At 46.5% G+C, this 24956-nt stretch overlaps 1 protein-coding gene across 6 annotated transcripts in view; it reads right to left on the bottom strand.

Moving 5' to 3' along the window:
• Positions 1–24956, bottom strand: part of LOC143964154 (electrogenic sodium bicarbonate cotransporter 1-like) — a 1025456-nt gene that overhangs the window by 60747 nt on the left and 939753 nt on the right. For all 6 annotated transcript variants that reach the window (XM_077473848.1, XM_077473849.1, XM_077473846.1 and 3 more), the window contains 2 exons: positions 8818–8991; positions 4873–5019 (listed from right to left, as the gene is read on the bottom strand). In XM_077473848.1, the coding sequence (XP_077329974.1) occupies positions 4873–5019; positions 8818–8991 (321 nt within the window). The remainder of the gene's footprint in view (positions 1–4872; positions 5020–8817; positions 8992–24956) is intronic.

Genomic DNA, 24956 nt, shown 5'->3' with positions numbered 1-24956 from the left:
ATGAATAAATATGTGTACCCTGTGGCTCAGTCGCATAATTTGTAGATCTTCACCCCATAGCGGGCCCTTTTGCTGGGCATAAATTGCTTCATTTTAAGCCTACCACTAAATTTAATAAGGGACTCATCCACACATATGTGTTGGTCCGGGGTAAACAATTTGGGGAATGTTTGTGAAAAATAAGTATTGGACGAATTTTGTAAAGCCTGTCGTAATTTGGGTCATTTCGTGGAAGGCACTGGGTATTGTCGCTGAAATGTAAGAACCTCAGGATCATCTGATACCTGGTTCTGGGCATTACCGCGGAGAAGAGTGGTGTGTGGTGGAGGGGGTGGGTTGACCAGTAGGTACGCAATTGATTTTTTTTTGTTGAGTCCCATGTTAAATGTGAGGCCTAAAAAAACCTTGAACTCCTCCACCGTTAGGTCTCTCCATTCGTAGGGACGGGCATAATAAGATGTCGGATTTTTCAAAATAAAATGTTGTGCATACAGGTTGCACTGGGCCACAATTGACGACAACATATCCTCCGTAAAAATTAAATAAAAAAAATCTATTGGGGTAAAATTCTCCGTGTCCACCTGGACTCCTGGCTGGGCAGTGAAAGGGGGAACATTGGCCTCTCCTGAATTAGGAGAAAGCCACAAGGGGTTCTGAAGGGCATAGGGAAGGCCGGCATGGCTCCTAACCCTTTGGGGCTGAGATGACACCCCACTGGTACTTGGCCTTTCTTGCCGGGGCACTGCGGTGCTGGTGGACGGCACTGCGGTGCTGGTGGACGGCACTTCGGTGCTGGTGGATGGCACTGCCTCGCTAGAACGCCTTCGTTTGATGGGCCGGATATCTTCCTCCTCGGATTCAGTCAGTGTTTCACTGCTGAGGACTGGCTCATAATTTATGTCGGCTTCAGAATCCGAATCTGAAAGAGAATCTGAAGAGGAGAGCTCCCCGTTGCTCTCGTTGGCCGTGGAAATTATTTTGTACGCCTCCTCGGCGGAAAAGACTCGTTTAGACATGGTTGCTGGTGTTAAGCCTGCACTGATGGGCACTGATGAGGTGGCACTGATGTGCACTGATTGATGGCACAGATGTGCACTGATGAGGTGGCACAGATGTGTACTGTTGAAGCAGCACAGAGGTGGCACAGATGGGCACTGATGAGTCGGCACAGATGTGCACTGATGAGTCGGCACAGATGTGCACTGTTTAAGTGGCACAGATGGGCGCTTTTGAGGTGGCACAGATGGGCGCTTTTGAGGTGGCACAGATGGGTGCTTTTGACGTGGCACAGATGGGCGCTGTTGAGGCGGCACAAATGGGCACTGATGGGTCGGCACAGATGTGCACTGATTTATTGCACAGATGTGCAGATTTATTGCACAGATGTGCACTGATGAGGCAGCAGATGGGCACAGATGGGCACTGCTGAGGCGGCACAGATGGGCACTGCTGAGGCGGCACATATGGGCACTGCTGAGGTGGCACAGATGGGCACCGATTGGTACAGATGGGCACTGGCGGGCACTGGCGGTGCACAGATGGGCACTGATGTTGCACAGATGATGCACAGATGGCACAGGTGGGCACAGGTGGCCACAGGTGGGCACTGGTGGGGTAGAGATGGGCACTGGCGGGGTAGAGATGGGCACTGGTGGGGTAGAGATGGGCACTGGCAGGGTACAGATGGGCACTGGCGGGCACAGATGGCACAAAAAACACTTTTTTTCTCAACTCACAGAATCTCTCTCCTCACACGCTGTCTCTGTGTGAGGAGACAGATTCGGCAATGGGAGATGATCTCATTTGTTTACATTTGAGACCATCACCCATTGGAGGCGGCGATCGTGCTGTAAGCGGCCGCTGTGATTAGCCGTTTACAGCGATCTGTGATTGGCTGTGTCCAGGGGACACGGCCAACACAGATTTTCCCCGTTGCGCGCTCCCGGGAGCGCGCGGGGAGCCATTAAAGGGGACGACGTCAATAGACGTAGTCCCGGCATTCGAGATCCGCGCTGTAGCCTTCATTTGACTATAGCGTGGATCTCAAGTGGTTAAAAAAAAACAATTCTCAATAAACATAAATACGGTAATTCTCTGAATAATTAGCATTCATTCAATTGTGCTTCCATGCAAATGTGAACATCGTGTTCTGATCTTTATTGGGGAATTTTATTTTGTATATAGAGTGTTTATGTGGTGAGTTTACACTTTTCATTGAACAGAGTTTGGATAACACAGGGTTAAACGGAAAGGTCATAAATTAACTGCACATTATCTGGACAGAATGCTTGGGGAGATAGTGATGTGTTCCTGCTTAGGAGATGTATGTTAACTTGGGGGCTGCAAACTCTGCAGGGCTCCAACACACACTCGCTGCTATTCCAACCTGAGCTATTTCCACATAAACTTCCCTCCTGGCATTAAACTTTGCCAGGTATTGTGCTCAGCTTACCACCCCAAACTGATGTTCCTCCCTCAGCTCACCTCTCTCCCTGCATGTCCTGTGAGCAGAATAGCTGTGCTCCTCCTCTGGGTTCTCTCATAATATGGCACCGAAGATAGAGGAGGGGGAGATTCAGCAGGACACACAGAGCAAGTATGCAGGACAAGGGGGGGAGGATGAGGAGACAGAAAATCAGGAGGGGCTGGCGGGGAGGAGCGCATCACGAGAGGTCTGACTAAATACAATCTCTTAGCAGCATGGACCTGATCTACCCGTCAGCTAGCTGTGATTGACAGGTAGATCAAAGCGGAAGCTGTCATGGGGACCCCTACTGGCAATGCCTGAATGGTCAGGTGTGCGGCACTTACTATTGCGAGCTGTGTCGGCGGCTGCTGGTGTAGCACCTGCCATACAGCTCGCATACTTCAAAGTCTTGCAGGACATGACTGCTAATGGCAACTGAGTTCCTGTTGTGGAAAAAGTACAGAAACTCCGTTCCCGTGAGTTCCCGCAGGACTTGAGATCTGCATGGATCACTAATTTACTAACAGACACATCAGCCTGGATGTTACGCCACTTCCTCAAACTAATTTATCCAAAACCGAGCTCATAATCTTCTTTCCTCCTCAACGTGCCCCTTCTGATGATTTCTATGTCAATATCGATATCACTACTATCAGCCTGTCCCTGCATGCCAAGGGGATTGCTGGGATCTGCTGTCCGCACCTAAAGATGCCAATCTTGGATACTACCATCATGGACTAAACCAGTTAAAGACTTTAAACAGGCTTGTAGCTGCCCCAACATACATGCACAGAGTTAGGAATTTGTTAGGGACAGACTGTTGCACTTGTTTTACTGTCATGCGTAGTAATTTAAGTAAAGTTTTAGAACATTTGTCTTTGCCTGCTCTGAAGTTACTCAAGGGGCATAATGCAAGTAACAGGCACAATAGTCTACAGTTTGGGTTAGCAAAGCACATTGGGTATGAGGACAGCAGAGTTAATGCAATGTGAAGATACAAGTGTTTATCAAGGGTAACAAAGGATTCTCTAGCAGCCTGTCACAAGTGTGTACATGTGGCAGGTGGCATAGCCTCTTGTAGGAGTTGTCGGCACCCTCTTCATAAGCAGGTCTGTCTTCCAAAGCAACGGAAGCAAATTAGAACTTCACAAGTCCTCAGCCTTTGCACAAGTATGGAAGAGGAACAGTTAAGTGAGTGTACGCATGCTAGGTGCACAGCAGGACCCCTATTCCATTCCATTTCCACTGGAAAGGTGGAGAGGGCGTTGGCTCTCCTAAATGCAATGGTGACTGTGGTCAAGCATCATGGGAGTCAACTAGAGTTCAGTCATTTGTGCAAGTAAAGGTACCCCCATATGCACTGCCATGCATATGGGGGTACCTTTACTTACACAGACGACTGATCCTATCTAAAGTGCCTAGTGTAGCCCAGAAGACACCACCCGGAGTAGGCCTCTCATGTGACCCTTACTTGCCACCCAACGAGGAGGGGAACATGGAGGGAGTGTCACCAGCCTACCCCTAACTCCTACAAGGCAATGACAGGAGTAGAGGTGAATGAGTAGGCAGAATAGCTGGCAGCTGCAAATTAGTCTGCACCTGGGTAACAGAGGGCAGTGGGGAGAATGAAGGCATGGTTTTCCACTTTACCACCTTCTCTGTGTGCTCTGGCCTCCCAAAAAAGCAAACCTGCCTTGTCTGCAGATGATTAACAGTTTTTCATTATCACCAATTTGGCCAGTGGCCACAGAGGCTGTTTGCCCCCTCAAAACTTCACGGGAAATTCTTCCTCTCCCTGTAGGCTTATCAGATGTGGTGCTAACAATGTGGGGCATGTTCCCTACTTTTATTTGCAGCTATTGAAAGAAATATATGAGGGAAAAGTGGTGCTTGGATGCACTGCAAACTGTGAATCTTGAGTGCACTGTAAACCGCTGGGCTTTTTTTGATCTAACAGCACCTCAATAATATGTGGTGCCCAGCTGCAAACAAATTGAAGTTGTAGTGACACAAACAGACACCTCATCTCTACTAATCTGAATTACAGGAGTTATTCATAAAACAGGCATTCTTTGCTATTTACCTATATTGTAATTTTAATAGAGGGCAGTGTTTGATTAATATTGTATTTTACGTATGGTATATGGTATATGTATGGTACGTATATAAATGGATCTGCCTAAAAAAAGATGCAATAGAACAAGTGACATCGTTCAGGTTCCTCTTTACCTATTTTTTTACCTTCTATTAAACCTTCTCCACACAGACAGAACAAGTGCACTTTGCACTTTTGTGTTATTTGCATTCTGCAAGTAGTGAAGTAGTACTATGGGTATAGAAAGCATAACTATTGCTGTGAGCTAAAAAAAAAAAAGACAGTACAATGAAAAAAGATTTTATCTTACATCTTCACTGTCAGTTGAATCTATTTGTTCTGACTTTTGCCCTTCTTCACTAACAAACTTTTGTGGCAATATGTCATCCAACCAACTTAGATCATGTAATGAAAAAATGCATTCCATTGCCTTCCGTATACCCGCAAGGGCCAGCAGCTGAAAAAAGCAAAAAGATAAAGAATTTAGATGAAACCTGTAAATTATGAAAATGCATGTCCAGGCAAAAAAGAAACAATATTATCTACAATATATGCACATTTTCTCAAATATATCTCTTAAAAACACTTCAAGCACTGAAAAATATAGATGGATCCTGACAGAAATCCAAGAAACTTCCCATTTTACCTGACGGCTTTTTCAATGGTGTGTGTATTTACTTTGTCAATATTTTTAGTGAATTAGCAACCAGGGCTATTATGTACTCCTCAATCACTCATATAGAAGAGCTGGATATCTGGAGGCCCTTTTATATTAAAAGGAGGCTTTCAGATTGCAATAAGCCCCCACAAAGGATCTGGGAGTGAAGACTGCATGCCTGGATAAGAGTCTGTATTTTGAAGGAGACCACATGCAACAACCCCCCCCCCCCCCCCTTTCTATACCGTACCCTTATTCTAGATACAGTATATAGTACTTTATATTTTTTTTTAGAAGTCAATCGTTCTGGAGTACATCCTACTTTCCACTTCAGGGTCAGGTTCAAGGCATCTCCCAAGCATAACGTTTAAAGGAATTGTATATTTTGTATTGTTACCCCTTAAGACCTACTCCTTATGCCTCGTACACACAATCAGACTATCCGGCGGACTTAGTATGGTGGACTTAGTCTGGTGGACAACCCGCCAGACTTTGCAGCGGAGGTCCGCCGGACATTTCCGAGCTGAACTGCCCACACATGACCAGACTTTTCTGGTGGACTAGGATTAGGTCCGGCAGACAACCCGCCGGACTATGGCAGGAGTCCACTGGACTTTTGAAATGAACGGACTTGCCCACACACTGAGAAAATCCATTAATTTTGAACGTGGCTCCAGGTAGACAGGACTAGCGAAGGAAGTCCATCGGCGAGATTGACAAGTCGCTGGCCCCAACAGAAGGCGGCGGCGGCAGAAGACCGGGCCAACACTAGTAAAGAAAGCTATAAGAAGATAGCGAAGGTCTGGCAGAAGAACCGAAGAGGGGGACAAGACCCCGAAGTCGGAAGAAGACCCCTGGACGGCATCGGTGATGAAGAAGAAAGCCGGGCTCCTTCGCTAGTAAAAGAGATAGCAAAAGAGCAGAAGATAGAGGAAGAATTTGGCGAGAAGACCTAGAAGTACATCATACCCCATACTCATTCACATAGAGTGTGGGGGCGGTATCTAGGGGCCCCCTTATTAAAGTGGGCTCTCGGATTCCGATAAGCCCCCCGCCCGCAGACCTCGACAACTAACGGCAAGGGTTGATGGGAAGAGGCCCTTGTCCTCATCAACCTGGGGACAAGGTGCTTTGGGGTAGGGGGCCCCCTTCCCCAAAGCACCCCCCCATGTTGAGGGCATGTGGCCTGGTAAGGTTCCACCCCCTTTCCTGACCGGCCAGGCTGCGTGCTCGGATAAGAGTCTGATATGGACTTTGGGGGGACCCCCACGCCATTTTCGGCATAGGGCTTCCCCTTTAAGTCCATACCAGGTGACAAGGCCAGCGAGGTGTCAATCTTGCCGATGGAGGTGGCAACATTCACTTCCTTCGCTAGTCCCGTCTACCTGGAGCCGCGTTCAAAATTAACAGACTTTTCTCTGTGCGTGGTCAAGTCTGTTCATTTCAAAATTCCGGTGGGCTAGCACACAGACAGGTGGATTGTCCGCCGGACTGCCGAGTCCGGTGGAAAATTTTGAGTCAAAACTCCTTTCTAAGTTCGTCGGAGCCTATACACGGGCGGATTGTCCGGCGGACTCTGGTCCGCCGAACTAAGTCTGCCGGATAGTCCAATTGTGTGTACGCGGCATTACTGAACATTTGTTTTTTTGCAATGGAACTTGTACCCATGCCAGTGCCCAGCTACTTATGTCCTTTTTTTTTACCACAATCTTGAAAATAGGTTTGACAAATGCAAAAAAAAGTTACAAGATTCAGCTCCTACATCAGTGGGGCTTGGGTGTTATTTTTTGGGATTGCACATTTTTTCCAAGTGTTTGATGATCGTCCAGCAAACTGAAATTTGCTTCTTTTGGCCATCACTCTGTACCATATTAATAAAGAAAAAACCTGCCCTGGACAAAAATTTTTTTTACAAAGAATGAAAAAATAGCCACAACACAAAAAAATATATACTAAAAAAATATAATTACACAATATATTAGTGAATAACGCCACCAAAAAGTGAATACAAAATTATTCAATGCCAAAAATAAATCCTGTGAAAGAAAGGCATCCTGAAATCATCCATGTTGCAAAATATCCATATATAAAGAATACATAAATAAAAAGTGTCCAAAAATAATCCTGTGGGGAAAATCAATGAATTCCTGTGGTATATTAATCAAGTCAAAAGGGTATCCACAGCTCTCAATTGCTGAAAGGCCAATAATATCCACAATGATAGTGACTTTGATAGGTGCGTCCCACCACCGAATAAGGGAAATAAGCGCTTACCAGATTACAATACTTTAATGCTTGTATCTATCCCCGGTCTGGGTCTTTTCATCAGATGATATAACGAGCCATCCAACCCTCGATCCACAGGAATAGCCCCCTGTCTGAATCCAATCTCAATATCCTTCCACTGACAGTGGACCCGATACAGCTCTGAGTACTGATGGGATTGCGCTCAAAAAAAGAAAAAGTGGAACGACCATAGGTAAAACCCACAGGATATTTATTTAAAAATAGCTAGGTAACATACTAGCCCGAACTAAAAAGGAAAAAAAAAGAAAAAGTACAACAAACTTGCGTCCGGCTGGCTACAATACACACACCCGTGCTAACAAACAACGGAGAGGTGATATTTTCACTAGATTGGAGATCAGTTTCAGTTTTATTTGTTTTATTCGTGTCGCCTCATGGTTGGAGAGCTATCTGGCGATCCATTGCAATCCGCCCATCTTCAAGATGGTGTTTTCTATACCAAGCCACTTACCATTCAGATCGAGGCTTGGTTCTTATATAAATAGCGGTGCGTGAGTACCCCGCCTGTGCCCCATGACGACGTCAAACCTGTGATGAAACTCATAGGGAGGAGTGATGTGCTGACATCACCGTGCGCTGCGTCCATTGTTAGCACGGGTGTGTGTATTGTAGCCGGCCAGCCGCAAGTTTGTTGTACTAGCTATATTTAAATAAATATCCTGCGGGTTTTACCTATGATCATTCCACTTTTTCTTTTTTTGAGTGCAACCCCATCAGTACTCAGAGGTGTATCGAGTCCACTGTCAGTGGAAGGATATTGAGATTGGATTCAGACGGGGGGCTATTCCTGTGGATCGAGGGCTGGATGGTTTGTTATATCATCTGATGAAAAGACCCAGACCGGGGATAGATACAAGCATTAAAGTATTGTAATCTGGTAAGCGCTTATTTCCCTTATTCGGTGGTGGGACGCACCTATCAAAGTCACTATCATTGTGAATATTATCGCCCTTTCAACAATTGAGAGCTGTGGAAACCCTTTGGACTTGATTAATATCCCACAGGAATTCATTGATTTTCCCCACAGGATTATTTTTGGACACTTTTTATTTATGTATTCTTTATATATGGATATTTTGCAATATGGATGATTTCAGGATGCCTTTCTTTCACAGGATTTATTTTTGGCATTGAATAATTTTGTATTCACTTTTTGGTGGCGTTATTCACTAATATATTGTGTAATTATATTTTTTTAGTATATTTTTTTTCCAGCGCAACCTTTTTGTATAACTCTGTACCATATACAAGTTCAACAATTAGTAAAAATGCAAGTAATATATTTGTTACCATCAGTGGAAAAATAATTGCAGCAGCTGTTGATTTTAATATCCATAAAATGATTAAACAAGATATTTGAATTAGGGTGAATAGATGAACTTTCCGCAGAGAAACATGACGAAGGTAAATGAGGTCTGGCTGATGCTTAGGTGTAACAAACAGTAACTTCAACCGTTCCATGAACTGTAAAGTAAAACAGAAGAAAGAAATAGTAATATTCCAATAAAACAATTTAATATAATATTTCTGCCCTCCATATGAAGAAAGTAGCAGCATACCCAGTTGGGTTGGCAACAGTAAGGCCTAAACTACACTTTAAATTTAATTATTTGCAAAAAATGTTTTATAAGAATTACCTCATCTACAACAAATTGATTTCAATGCACTGCATATGGACCAACTGTTCATACAAAAAAGAATGAAGACCAATGTATTTCAGCCCAAAATGTTTATTGTAATATACAATTTACTGTAAATTACAGAAAGGTTATGCAGAGTAGCTCTTTTTTTCTGGCTAATACAATTAGAAAAAATAGACATGGCTGAGCGTAAAATGTAGAAATGGTGGATAAAGACTGTTTTTTAAATAACAGTATTTGACAAAAAAGTAGTAGTAGTCAACTAGTAATTTTTTAAAGCTTCTACGTGTTCCTTTTTTTACAAAAAAAAATTACAAAACATATTCCTTCCTCTTTCTCCTTTACTCAAAAACAGTGAAAGGGACAATACACATACACTAGAGTGACAAAGTCGGCTCCAAAATACAAGTTAAGCAGTAGCTTAAATTCAGGGATGTAACAATACAACAATCATACCAGAAATGCAGCAATGTTAATTCCTAATTCTTTTTTTAATCAATAGTTTTTATTAAAGTTTACATTTTTATCAAGACAAATGACAGAAATTATGACTAAATAACATATCAGTTACAGTATTTAGATACATAGATAATAATATCCAAAAATAATAAAAAATATAATATAAAGAAAACCATATTAATTATTTCAATTATAATAGGGATAATAAAGGCAACGATAGGGAGGTTATTAATACATCCATTGTGGAGACAATACACAAAAGTAATATAAATATTATCTTCACATATTTATATACTGCCAATTCAAGTAATTCAAAGATGATGAACCTAAATATATTCCCGAACACCCCTATGGGTGCTAAACTGTGTTCGGGACAGTAATAGTAACCTGTAATTTAATAGATACAAAACAAAGATTAAAATATTAGAGCGGAGTAAGTGATTTTTTAATTCAAGTTATCTAGGAACAAAGAACTCGTGCAATGTTTTGGGGACTAGCCCATTTTAACCATGGCTGCCATATTTTATGAGTATGTTCTTTTTTGTGAGGTCGAAGAGCTAGAATTGATTCATAAATGTAATGAGTTTGAGTCGATTCTATCACTTCTTTTATGGAAGGAGGATCAGGATTTTTCCAGTTCCTCGTTATACTGATCCTGGCTGACAGCAAAATATGTGTAAACACATTTCTAAACTGGATAGGATATCGATCAACATCAATGGATAATAGAGCCAGTGAGGGATTTGGAGGAATGACTGTTTTGGTAATTTCAGACATACAGTATGTGCCGCCGAGATTGTGTAAATATCACCGCTGTTAGCAGCGAAATTGACACCGGAGAGCCCCGTCGCGGTTGCCAGCGCCGAGCTCTGTCGCTCATTCATTGATGCATCTCATGTGTCATGACACTACTACAGTGGGCAAATATTAGAAGGGCTTGTGAAGGTGGTCCAGCGGCTGCGTGTCAGCCTTTAATGTGAAGTGTCCAGAGTTCAATTCCCCAGTTAACTTTTTTTTTTTATTGTCTTATTTTAATATATATGTACAGTATAGAGAATATATTCAAGTACAGTACTGCATGTATTTGATACAGTACTGTACAGTATTGTACATGTTACTTTGTTTAAAATGTCTAATAATATATGCATATTAAATAGAGTACTAGAAATACAATTGTACAGTATGCAAAGCATGTCTGCACAGTTTAGCACCTGTGCTGTACCGTACACTTCCATTTTTTTTAACAGATGTTTTTACTGTACAGTACAGTATATTATCAAATATCTCAATGCTGTTTCAGGGTCCTTTCATACAGTACTGTACTCAACGGTGTACCAGACGGTGAGGAAATGGAATTCCTGTTAGACTAGCTCATTACTGAAACTCTATTGTAGTGATTTTCTATTGTTTGAAAATGACGTGAAAATGAAATAAATTTACTGTTTAAACAGTATATGCAAAAACAAAAAAAAAAGATCCCAAAAAGATCTTTACCGCAGTTCAGCAAGTTGGTGGCTAGTACTATACTGAGCATTAACTCTCCTGGTCCAGCAAGTACTGTAGTGCACAGTACTGTAACTTCCTTATGCCCTGATGAAGTTGGGGGGTCTTCAGGTCTCTCAAACGTGTTGGATGTCCAAATCAATACCAGACCTCTACAGTACAGTAGTTTTGTCATACAGATCCACCTTAGACTACAGTACAGTACTGTATACAGTACAGTACACTGCTGCAGTCCTGACTCGTACAGTAATGCATTCCTCAGATCCCCCGCGTGCTCTCCACAAGGAGCAGTGGAGATGTTTCCTGATGGCTTGAGATTAGGCTGTTTCAGGGATACAGTACAGTATGTGTGGAAAGGTTTATCTGTACAATACTGCAACTGCAGTTACAGGTACAGTACAGTAACAGGCTTATTGTTATTTACTATTAAAGTGTGATCCGTAAAACCCTTCTTCATCTGTCTAGGGTGTACAGATTGCTGTATTTACTGACCGGAGAAGGTCTACTGTAACAGAACGGATGATGGAAATCGTTGCGACCTTCGTCCATGTCCTCCACTGCCTTTACAGTAGTGTTTCCAAAAAGCCCTTTTCCATGCTGTTTGCATTAAGGGTAAAAAGGTTTTAGATTATCATGTACAGTACTGTATATTCTTCGCTCAATGGCTTGGAGGCAAAGCATCTACTGTACAGTACTGTATTGTAGATCCCCACGCGTGCTCTCCACAGGGAACAGTGGAGATGTTTCCATTCACCAATTGTACAGTATAAAAACATACTGTACAGTACAGTTCTGATGGCTTGAGATTAGGCTGTTTCTGGGATATGTGTGGAAAGGTTTATCTGTACAATAAGTGCAGTTACAGTACAGGTACAGTAACAGGCTTAATGTTATTTACTATTAAAGTGCGATCCGTAAAAACCCTTCTCCATCTGCCTAGGGTGTACAGATTGCTGTACAGTACTGTATATTCTTCGCTCTATGGCTTGGGGGCAAAGCAGCTACTGTATTGTACTGTACTCTTTCAGGTGCCTATTAAAATACTGCACTGTAGTCAGTATTCTTACTGTACATTTTTCTTTTTCTTTCAGAAACCACTCAGCCTGTTGACCATCATGTCCCGAAGTGAAGCGTGTTTCTTGTGAAATTTGTGGGGGTGGTGGTGTCATTCTTTTTTTTTTTTTTATTATTAGACAGATTGCATTATAGACTGATTTTTCGTACTATTTAGTAATGTTATGATTTTGTATTCAGATTTTATGGATGGGTTTTATTTAGATACTCTATTTACGCATAGCATTCTTTTGTTAATAAAAAAAAAGCAAGTAAAAGCTACATTTTAAAGATGCTGCACACTACCTTTATTTTCCTTTTTTTTGTGTTTCTTTTTTTTCTTTTCTTTTTTCTTTTTTTTATGCTTAATGTGTATGTACTGTCTTAAATGCCAGCCAATAAATCAATTTGGACTCTTACTGTATCATTGGTCTGGCACACCTGTTGGTACAGTACTGTACAGACTGTATTATTTTTCTGGTAACCTTAAGCCGCGTACACACGTAGCCGTCTGTCCGACGTACTTAGTCTGGCGGACTTCCCGCCAGACTGTCCGTCGGACTTTCCGAACGGGCTACTTGCCCACACACGGCACTTTTTCAGCAGACTAATATGGCGTACTAAGTCCGCCGTACTATCCGCCCTACTTTTGAAATGAACGGACTCGCCCACACACGCGGAGGAAAGTCCGCTCATTTCGAGCGCGTCTCCAGGTAGGCGGGGCCCGCAAAGGATACGTCTCTGGCCCCGCCGCCTGGTATGGACTTAAAGGGGAACCCCAACGCCGGAAAAAATCGGCGTGGGGGTCCCCCCCAAGTCCACAACAGACCCATGTCCGAGCACGCTACCCGGCCGGCCAGGAAAGGAGGGGCGAGCGAGCGCCCCCCCCCCCTCCTGAGCCGTACCAGGCCGCGTGCCGTCCCAAAGCACCTTGTCCCCATGTTGATGAGGACAAGGGCCTCTTCCCGAAAACCCTGGCCGTTGGTTGTCGGGGTCTGCGGGCGAGGGGCTTATCAGAATCCGGGAATCCCCTTTAATAAGGGGGCCCCCGGTTACTGGCCCTCCACCCTATGTGAATGAGTATGGGGTACAATGTACCCCTACCCATTCACCTGTAAAATAAAGTACAAAAAAAAACACAACACACAAGATAAAATAATTTATTGCACAGCTCCGGGGGTCTTCCGTTTTCCGGGGTCTTCTCGCCGGACTCCTCCGCTATCTTCTTGTAGCTCTTTTACTAGCGGAGGAGCCCGGCATTGTTCTTCGTCGCCGCGGCCTCTTCTTCCGACTTCGGGGGTCTTGTCCCCCTATTCGGTTCTTCAGCCGGGCCACCGCGCCTTCTTACAGCTCTTTTACAGGCGGTGGCCCGGTCTTCTGTCGCCGCCGCCACCGCCTTCCGTTCTTCTTCTTCTTCTTCTTCTTCTCCTGGAGATGTTGACTCGACGTTCTCTCCGGCCGCAATGCCAGGGACGCGCTGCGCTGTGACTTATATAGGGACAAGGGGCGGTGTCACATGGGTTGATGTCACATGGTTTGGTTACATGGGTTGATGTCACATGGTGACAGTCCCATCATCCTCCGGGACTGTGACATCGTAAGGGGGCGGGGTCACCATGTGACACCAACCCATGTGACTTCAACCCATGTGACACCGCCCCTTGTCCCTATATAAGTCGCAGCGCAGCGCGTCCCTGGCATTGCGGCCGGAGAGAACGTCGAGTCAACATCTCTAGGAGAAGAAGAAGAAGAAGAAGAAGAAGAATGGAAGGTGGCGGCGGCGACAGAAGACCGGGCCACCGCCTGTAAAAGAGCTATAAGAAGGCGCGGTGGCCCGGCAGAAGAACCGAAGAGGGCGACAAGACCCCCAAAGTCGGAAGAAGAGGCCGCGGAGACGAAGAAGAATGCCGGGCTCCTCCGCTAGTAAAAGAGCTACAAGAAGATAGCGGAGGAGTCCGGCGAGAAGACCCCCAAAGACGGAAGACCCCCGGAGCAGTGCAATAAATTATTTTATCTTGTGTGTTGTGTTTTTTTTGTACTTTATTTTACAGGTGAATGGGTAGGGGTACATTGTACCCCATACTCATTCACATAGGGTGGGGGGCCGGTATCTGGGGGCCCCCTTATTAAAGGGGGCTCCCGGATTCCGATAAGCCCCCCGCCCGCAGACCCCGACAACCAACGGCCAGGGTTGTCGGGAAGAGGCCCTTGTCCTCATCAACATGGGGACAAGGTGCTTTGGGGTGGGGGGGCCGCGCGGCCCCCCCTTCCCCAAGGCACCCCCCATGTTGAGGGCACGCGGCCTGGTACGGCTCAGGAGGGGGGGGCGCTCGCCCCTCCTTTCCTGGCCGGCCGTGTAGCGTGCTCGGACAAGGGTCTGTTGTGGACTTGGGGGAACCCCCACGCCGATTTTTTCCAGCGTTGGGGTTCCCCTTTAAGTTCATACCAGGTGGCGGGGCCAGCTGCGTCTCCTTCGCGGGCCCCGCCTACCTGGAGACCCGCTCGAAATGAGTGGACTTTTCCCTGGGCGGGAAAAGTCCGTTCATTTCAAAAGTACGGCGGACTGGCGCACACACGGCCGGATTGTCCGCCGAAATGCGAGTCCGGCGGGAAGATTGGAGTGTAAAACTACATTCTAAGTCCGCCGTACTTTCGGGTCAAAAAAGTATGCCGGAGGCTACACACGGGGGGATTGTCCGGCGGACTTCAGTTTGCCGGACTTTTCCACCCGCTTGTTTGATCGTGTGTACGCGGCATTATGGGCACCCACTGGAAGTCACAGTATCGCTGTCTTTTAAAAGTAGCCTAACCTACAGTACTGTACTGTACAGTAAGCCAGTGAGCAAGCTGAATGTTTTTTTACACTTTTGATTCTTCTCTAAACCTTATACAGTTTAAACTACTGTACAGTAGGAGTACAGCAAGTCCCAGTGCTTCTTGGATACTTTTTTTTTATCTTTGTCACAGTCCTAGAACAAATCAGACAGGGCTTTTACTGCACCTTTTCCGTACTCAACAGTACAGTAGTTTTGTCATACAGATCCACCTTCAGCTACAGTACTGTACTGTATACAGTACTGCACTCCTTACTGCACTCCTGACTCCTAATGCATTCCTCTGATCCCCTGTGTGCTCTCCACAGGGAGCAGTGGAGATGTTTCCATTCACCTATTGGAAAGTATACAGTATTAAAACATCCTGTACAGTAAAGTTCTGATGGCTTGAGATTAGGCTGTTTCTGGGATACAGTACAGTACTGTATGTTTGGAAAGGCTTGTCTGTACAATACTGTAAGTGCAGTTACAGGTAGTGATGGACGAACTTCGAATGCGGACCACGAACGCGGCCGATCGTTCGCAAACCAGAACGTTCGCAGCGGGCCCCATTGACTTCAATGGGAGGCGAACTTTGCAAACCTACAGGTCAAATTTGCAGCCACAAAATAATTAATATCTGTGCAAACATAGTCCCACCACATGGCCAATGACATACATGTATGAGGTGAATCTGGGATCGAAAACTACAAGCATTCTTTTTTTATATGGGAAATTGTTGTGACAATTCAGGACTGTGGAGCGCATGAAGGCAATGGAGGAGAGGGAAGGTCAGGGACCAGGGTAGGCAAAGAAGAGGGTGCAGGAGATGATCACCAGCAGCGTGACATACAGCAATGACACCTACACCATGATAGAGTGATCTGACACCAGCACCGTGATAGAGAGCACTGACAGCAGCACCGTGATAGAGAGCACTGACATCAGCAGCGTGACATACAGCAATGACACCTGCACCATGATAGAGTGATCTGAAAACAGCACTGTGATAGAGAGCACTGACATCAGCAGCGTGACATAAAGCACTAACACCAGCACCGTGATATACAGCACTGACAGCAGCACCGTGATAGAGAGCACTGACATCAGCAGCGTGACATACAGCAATGACACCTGCACCGTGATAGAGTGATCTGACAACAGCACTGTGATAGAGAGCACTGACATCAGGAGCGTGACATAAAGCACTAACACCAGCACCGTGATATACAGCACTGACAGCAGCACCGTGATAGAGAGTACTGACATCAGCACCGTGATATACAGCACTGACACCTGCACCGTAAGCAGCCCCAGGAGGAAGTCAGCATAACACAGGGATGGTAGGAGCCCCCCATAATGAGCATAGCACAGGGATGGTGGGAGCCCCTCATAATATGCACAGCAGAGGTACAGCCCCAGGAGGAAGTCAGCACAGCACAGGGATGGTGGGAGCCCCTCATAATAAGCAGCCCCAGGAGGAAGTCAGCACAGCACAGGGATGGTGGGAGCCCCTCATAATAAGCATAGCACAGGGATGGTGGGAGCCCCTCATAATATGCACAGCAGAGGTACAGCCCCAGGAGGAAGTCAGCACAGCACAGGGATGGTGGGAGCCCCTCATAATAAGCATAGCACAGGGATGGTGGGAGCCCCTCATAATATGCACAGCAGAGGTACAGCCCCAGGAGGAAGTCAGCACAGCACAGGGATGGTGGGAGCCCCTCATAATAAGCAGCCCCAGGAGGAAGTCAGCACAGCACAGGGATGGTGGGAGCCCCTCATAATAAGCAGCCCCAGTAGAAATATGACACCGCTCAACCTCTTCAAACAGGAGGGTACGGGCATATAGTACGGTGTGCTTTTTTTGGACAAGGAAGTGAGCCAAATGAAGAAAGAAGGTCTCTGTGCTCGATTAAAAAAATTGTTTATAGACATATAAATGGTCTACTGGTCACATGTGTTGAATTCCTCCGAGATCCATGCCTCATTCATTTTTAGAAATGTGAGTTAGTTAACACTGTCGTGAGCTAGGCGAGTACGCTTATCGGTCACGATCCCCCCTGCTGCGCTGAACGTCCTTTCGGACAGGACACTGGACGAGGGGCAAGCCAACAGTTCGATTGCAAATTGGGCAAGCTCTGGCCAGATGTCAAGCCTGCTCACCCAGTAGTCCAGGGGTTCATCACTCCTCAGAGTGTCCACATCGGCCGTTAACCCGATGTAGTCGGACACCTGACGGTCTAGGCCTTCCCTGATGCGGGATCCGGATGACACCTGTCGATGGGTCGGCTGAAAGAATGACCTCATATCCGAAGTCACCAACACATCTTCAAACCGGCCTCTTCTTGCAGGTGCTGTTGGATTGGTACCCGCAACTCCTTCTCTGGGTGTGGGAATTGCTCCTCTGCCAGCGCACGCAAAAGCAGAATGCAGCATTTCTCGAAGCAAGGCCTGGAAGTGCTCCATTCTGACAGCCCTCTGTGACGGCAGTAGCATTTACGCCATTTTGTGTTTGTACCGGGGGTCTAAGTACGTTGCCACCCAGTACTGGTCCTTGACCCTTATGCTTTTTATACAGGGGTCCCTATTAAAACACTGGAGCATGAAGGCCCCCATTTGCACTAAACTGGAAGCGGTGTGGTGGCCTGGCTCCTGCTCATCATCCAGGATAATGTCGTCCTCTTCATTCTCCTCTCCCCATCCACGCACAACAACAGGGGTCCCAGAAAGGTTTAAAGCATGCTCTTCTTGCTCCTCCTCATCCGCCCCGGCACCATCCTCCTCTGACTTCTCTTCAGACTCCTGTTGTTGACTTGTCTCAGATAGAGTAGCCCCCCCTGGGAATTCATCCAGCATTGCGACTCATCTTCCCGCTCCTGCTCCTCCACAGCTTGATCAATGACACAACGCAATGTACGCTCCATAAAGAAGGCATAAGGTACCATGTCACTGATGGCGCCATGGCTGCAACTGACCAGTTTGGTGATCTCCTCAAATGGGCGCAGAAGTCTGCATGCGTCGCGCATGAGCAGCCACTGGCGTGGTGAAAAAAAACCCAGCTCCCCAGAACCTGTTTTGCCGCAGAGTTCATACAGGTAGACGTTATCTGCACGTTTCTGCTGGAGCAGCCTATCAAGCATATAGAAGGTTGAGTTCCATCGCGTCGGGCAATCGCAAATAAGACGTCTGACCGGCAGATTGTGTCACCGCTGAATGTCAGCAAGGCGAGCCATGGCCGTGTAAGATCTTCTGAAATGGGCCGAGATTTTTCCTTGCCTGCCGCAAGATGTCCTGGACCCCAGGGTATTTGACAAGGAATCGCTGCACGACCAAGTTTAAGACATGTGCCATGCATGGCACGTGCGTGATTTTGCCCTGTTTCAATGCGCTAAGCAGATTGGCACCGTTGTCACACACCACTTTACCAACTGTCAAATTGAGCGGTGTTAGCCACTGATCTGCCTGTGAACGCAAAGCTGAAAGGAGTGCCGGGCCAGTGTGGCTCTTGGCTTCCAGACACAACAGACGCAGCACGGCATGGCAACGTCTCACCTGGCATGTCGAATAGGTTCTGGGGAGCTTGGGCGGCGCAGCGGAAGAGACGCTAGCAGCAGAAAAGTCAGAGTCAGCCGCGGAGGAGAGGGAGGAGGATGGAGGAGGCGGAGAAGAAGAGTCAGGCCTGCATGCAATCCGTGGCGGTAAAACCAAATCTACATGGGTGCCACGGGTTACATGCTTGACGGCCGTCAGAAGGTTCACCCAGTGGGCAGTAAAAGTGATATACCTTCCCTGCCCGTGTTTGCTAGACCACGTCTCTGTGGTCAGATGTATTTTGGCACCGACACTGTGTGCCAGAGATACATTCACTTGCCGCTGAACATGGCCATATAGCTCTGGGATGCCCTTCTCTGAGAAATACTTCCTTCCTGGGACCTTCCATTGTGGTGTTCCAATGGCCACAAATTTGCGAAAGGCCTCCGAGTCCACCAGTTTATATGGCAGTAGTTGGCGGGCTATCAGTTCTGACAAGCCAGCCGTCAACCATTGGGCAAGAGGGTTATCCGGCGTCATCATTTTTTTAAGCTCGAACATTAGGCCCACGGAAGCCTGCCTTTTTGCAGAAAAACGTGAGCTTGGCGTGATGGAAGGTGGAGTGGAGGACAATTGTGAGGAGAGAGGAGAAGGAGAAGTAGAAGACGAGGCTGGACGGTGAGAGCCTGGAGTGTGGCTTTGTCTGTTCCGTTGCTCCCACTGGGCTCGGTGATGGCTGCTCATGCGCCTTCTTAAGGCGGTCGTCCCTAGGTGAGTGTTGGGCTTACCGCGACTAATGCGTTGACTGCAAAGATTGCAGATGGCAACGCTATTGTCAGCAGCGGACACGTTAAAAAAAGCCCACACTGCGGAGCCATGTGCCGGTGTCCTGGGAGCGCCAGATGTGACCGTACATGGTCGATGACTTGCTCCTGATACATTTGCAGTCTGCTTTGTCCCTCCTGTGCAATGTAAGTTATTCCTGCTTCTCCTCCCTATCTGCTGGTCCATATCTCCCTCTGAACTCCCCTCCTCTTCCTCTCTTGTGGGCACCCACATGACATCACTAGACACGTCATCATCAACGTCACCTTCCCCACCGCTATAAGTAGAGATCTCGGAGTAGGCAGCAACACCGGGGACCAACCTCCTCCTTGGGCTGATCTGGGTACTGTCGTCAGACTGCTGAGTAGCGGTTGTTGCTACCTCCTCTTCCTGATCCAATACCAAGAGTGGCTGCGCATCAGAAATGTCTTGATATGGATCGTAAAATAATTCCTGTGACTCAAGAGGAAGGTATGTGGTGGTGGTGGTGTTGTTGGTGGTAGTGTCTTTGGGGGTGCACATAGCAGAGAGTGAAGAAGAGGGTGCAGATCGAGAGGATGAGGAGGGTGCAGAAGAGTAAGGCTGAGTGAGCCACTCAACCAAGTCTGGGGCGTCCTTTAACCACTTGCCGACCGCCGCACGACGATATACGTCGACAGAATGGCACGGGCAGGCATATGGGCGTACCTGTACGTCCCTGCCTTCCCGCGGGTGGGGGGCCCGATGTGGCAGTCGGTATTCGTTCGGGAGCGATCCGGGATGAGGGGGTGGCCATTCATTCATGGCCACCCCCTCGCGATCGCTCCCGACGAATGGAAATGCTCCGTGACATCACTTCCTCTCCTGTAATGTAAACACAGGCAGAGGAAGTGATGTAATCTCTCCTCCGTGTCGGTATTTTTCGTTCCGGCACCGAGGAGAGAGGATCGGTGAGTTGCACCAACACGACACTACACAGTAGAACATGCCAGGCACACTCACACCCCCCCTTCACCCCCCGATCACCCCCCCAATTACCCCTGCCCCCCCAGTCACAGTGACACCAATTGCATTTTTTTTTTTGCATTGGTGTCATTTGTGACTGTAATAACTGTTAGGGCAGTTAGGGTTAGCCCCCTTTAGTTCTAAGGTACCCCCCTAACCCCCCCAATAAAGGTTTAACCCCGTGATCACCCCCCGTCGCAAGTGTCACTAAGGCTGGGTTCACATTGCAGCGGTTTATGAGAACGGATGTGATTCGCACCGCACTGCAGTGCAAATCACATCCGATCTCTGTGCGATTCGAGTTCAGCCATACAGATAGTATGGCTGAATTCGCGTCGCACCCGCCGCACCCGCCGCACCCGCCGCAAACTCGCACGGGACCCTTTTTTTGGTCCGCAGCAGAATCGGATCGCATGGGTGTTCACACCATGCGATCCGAGTTTGCAGATCGCACTGCGATATGCGAACTGATCTGGGGGTGTCATTAACATTTCACTGACACTCCCAGCAGTTCGCATAGGGCAGTGTGAACTGCACCCGGGAGGCATGCGATGCGGGAACCCGCCGCGGATTCGTGGCGTTCCTGCATCGCTCCAGTGTGAACCCAGCCTAATAAGCGATCATTTTTCTGATCGCTGTATTAGTGTCACAGGTGACGCTAGTTAGGCAGGTAGGTATTTAGGTTCGCCGCAGCTTTTTATAGAGCCAGGGACCCCCATATACTACCGCATAAAGCCCCCTGATTGCCCCCTAGTTAACCCTTTCACCAGTGATCACCATATAATTGTTACAGGTGACGCTGGTTGGTTAGTTATTTTTTTATAGTTTCAGGGCACCCGCCATTTATTACCTAATAAAGGTTTAACCCCCTGATCACCCGGCGGGTGTCATTTGTGACTGTAATAACTGTTAGGGCAGTTAGGGTTAGCCCCCTTTAGTTCTAAGGTACCCCCCTAACCCCCCCAATAAAGGTTTAACCCCGTGATCACCCCCCGTCGCCAGTGTCACTAAGGCTGGGTTCACATTGCAGCGGTTTATGAGAACGGATGTGATTCGCACCGCACTGCAGTGCAAATCACATCCGATCTCTGTGCGATTCGAGTTCAGCCATACAGATAGTATGGCTGAATTCGCGTCGCACCCGCCGCACCCGCCGCACCCGCCGCAAACTCGCACGGGACCCTTTTTTTGGTCCGCAGCAGAATCGGATCGCATGGGTGTTCACACCATGCGATCCGAGTTTGCAGATCGCACTGCGATATGCGAACTGATCTGGGGGTATCATTAACATTTCACTGACACTCCCAGCAGTTCGCATAGGGCAGTGTGAACTGCCGCTGGGAGGCATGCGATGCGGGAACCCGCCGCGGATTCGTGGCGTTCCTGCATCGCTCCAGTGTGAACCCAGCCTAATAAGCGATCGTTTTTCTGATCGCTGTATTAGTGTCACAGGTGACGCTAGTTAGGCAGGTAGGTATTTAGGTTCGCCGCAGCTTTTTATAGCGCCAGGGACCCCCATATACTACCGCATAAAGCCCCCTGATTGCCCCTAGTTAACCCTTTCACCAGTGATCACCATATAACTGTTACAGGTGACGCTGGTTGGTTAGTTATTTTTTTATAGTTTCAGGGCACCCGCCATTTATTACCTAGTCTCACTAGTGTACCTCTAAATTTAGGGGTGTCTACTTTCCAAAATGGGGTCATTTGGGGGGGGGTTTGTGCCATCTTGGCATTTTATGGCCTTCAAAACTGTAACGCCCTTAGAAAGCCTGAAGGCGGTGCTTGGTTTTCGGGGCCCCGTACGCGGCTAGGCTCCCAAAAAGTCCCACATATGTGGTATCCCCGTACTCAGGAGAAGCAGCAGAATTTATTTTGGGGTGTCATTTCACATATGCCCATGGCATGCGTGAGCAATATATCATTTAGTGACAACTTTGTGAAAAAAAAAAAAAAAAGTTTGTAATTTTCCCCAACTTGTGGCAAAATATAAAATATTCCATGGACTCAACATGCCTCTCAGCAAATAGCTTGGGGTGTCTACTTTCTAAAATGGGGTCATTTGTGGGGGTTTTGTACCATCTTGGCATTTTATGGCCTTCAATACTGTAATAGGTAGTGAGGAGTGAAGTCAAAAATGTACGCCCTTAGAAAGCCTGAAGGCGGTGCTTGGTTTTCGGGGCCCCGTACGCGGCTAGGCTCCCAAAATGTCCCACATATGTGGTATCCCCGTACTCAGGAGAAGCAGCAGAACTTATTTTGGGGTGTCATTTCACATATGCCCATAGCATGTGTGAGCAATATATCATTTAGTGACAACTTTGTGAAAAAAAAATAAAAAAAAATAAATGTTTGTAATTTTCCCGCAACTTGTGCCAAATATAAAATATTCCATGGACTCAACATGCCTCTCAGCAAATAGCTTGGGGTGTCTACTTTCTAAAATGGGGTCATTTGTGGGGGTTTTGTGCCATATTCAAAAACTGTGATAGGTAGTGAGGAGTGAAATTACAAATGTATGCCCTTAGAAATCCTGAAGGCGGTGCTTGGCTTTCGGGGCCCCGTACGCGGCTAGGCTTCCAAAAAGTCGACCACATGTGGTATCCCCGTACTCAGGAGAAGCAGCAGAAATTTTTGTCATTATTCAATCGCTTGAGGCAAAAAAATAAAATATTCAATGGGCTCAACATGCCTCTTATCAATTTCCTTAGGGTATCTACTTTCCAAAATGGGGTCATTTGGGGGGGTTTTGTACTGCCCTGCCATTTTAGCACCTCAAGAAATGAGATAGACAGTCATAAACTAAAAGCTGCGTAAATTCCAGAAAACGTACCTTAGTTTGTAGATGTGACAACTTTTGCGCAAACCAATAAATATACAGTTATTGACTTTTTTTTACCAAAGACATGTGGCTGAATACATTTTGGCCTAAATGTATGACTAAAATTGAGTTTATTGGATTTTTCTAATAACAAAAAGTAGAAAATATCATTTTTTTTTCAAAATTTGCGGTCTTTTTACGTTTATATCGCAAAAAATAAAAAACGCAGAGTCAGTCAAATACCTTTAAAAGAAAGCTCTATTTGTGGGAAAAAAAGGACGCAAATTTTGTTTGGGTACAACATTGCATGACCGCGCAATTACCAGTTAAAGCAGCGCAGTGCCAAATTGTAAAAAGACCTCTGGTCATTGACCAGCAAAATGGTCCGGTCTGAAAGTGGTTAAAGTAATTGAACGCACCTTCTGCAACTTCCCACTTTGGCTCAAGCCTGTTGCTCCTGCCCTACCCCTACCACCCCTGCGGAAGGGCCTGCCTCTTCCTCTGCCTGTCATTTTTTAAATGACCCTGTGACAAAACTGTCAGTCCCTATACCGATGAAGGACTGCTGCAGTATAGGGCAGCGGTCAGCAGTAGTGCACCTCGACCCTATGCATTGTGGACCTATACCAGTCCTTATAGAATAGCAGACTGTACCTCACTCAATCCTATGTACTGTAGTACCCTATACCTTACCAGTCCTTATAAGGACCTTTGAGGAACAAGTAGGTTGTGTGTGACTGATTAGCAGACTGTACGTCAGTCCCTATACCGATGAAGGACTGCTGCAGTATAGGGCAGCGGTCAGCAGTAGTGCACCTCAACCCTATGTATTGTGGACCTATACCAGTCCTTATAGAATAGCAGACTGTACCTCACTCAACCCTATGTACTGTAGTACCCTATACCTTACCAGTCCTTATAAGGACCTTTGTGGAACAAGTAGGTTGTGAATGATTAGCAGACTGCAGCAGAAGGGCAGCAGTCAAGTATAATATTCTTTCTATATTTGGAAGAAAGAATATTATACGTGTACAAGCCTATTACCATACCACTGATACCAGTCCTGAAAAGAACCTTTGTGGACTTAATATAGTGACAGCTACTGATTAAACTGACCCTCACTGCCTCACACACTGCTTCCTGCCTGTCCCTATATAAACTGAAAAAACAGAGGCTACTGGAACAATAACTGGAATAGCACTTTTGTGGACCTGATAGTAACAGCTAATGACTAAACTGACTGTCCCTACAGCAGACACACCGTCCTGTCCCTTTCTCTAAACTGACAAAAGACACTCAGGCTGCTGCAACAATCAGGAAAACCTATATCCTGAACTACACCTAACACCTATACCAGTCCTGAAAAGAACTTTTGTGTACCAAATAGCTAGCAATTTGGGTCACTGCAATCTCTCCCTGCTCCACACAGCAACCTCTCCCTATAGTGACAGAAGAAAGAATGTAAAATGGCAGCCGGATCGGGTCTATTTATAAGTTAGGGGGAATGTCCAAGTGTCGATGTGCTGTAATGTCTCAATTGGCTGTCCTGTACCCCATGATGGATGTGTCATCATAGGTCAAAGTTCTTTTACACAGTAAACACGGAAGTCCGCCGGGCGAACGGCGCCAATAGTCCGCCGATCGGGCGGACGGCGAACTACCGAAATTTGCCGCGAAACGACCGCCGGGCGAACCGTTCGGCCATCACTAGTTACAGGTACAGTAACAGGCTTAATGCTATTTACTATTAAAGTGCGATCCGTAAAAAAAACCTTCTCCATCTGCCTAGGGTGTACA

The sequence above is a fragment of the Lithobates pipiens genome, unplaced genomic scaffold (assembly GCF_037356315.1).
Source record: "Lithobates pipiens isolate NorthernLeopardFrog02 unplaced genomic scaffold, aLitPip1_a1.2 Scaffold_8, whole genome shotgun sequence".
Lineage (NCBI taxonomy): Eukaryota > Metazoa > Chordata > Amphibia > Anura > Ranidae > Lithobates > Lithobates pipiens.
This window is presented reverse-complemented; position numbering and strand designations above follow the sequence as displayed.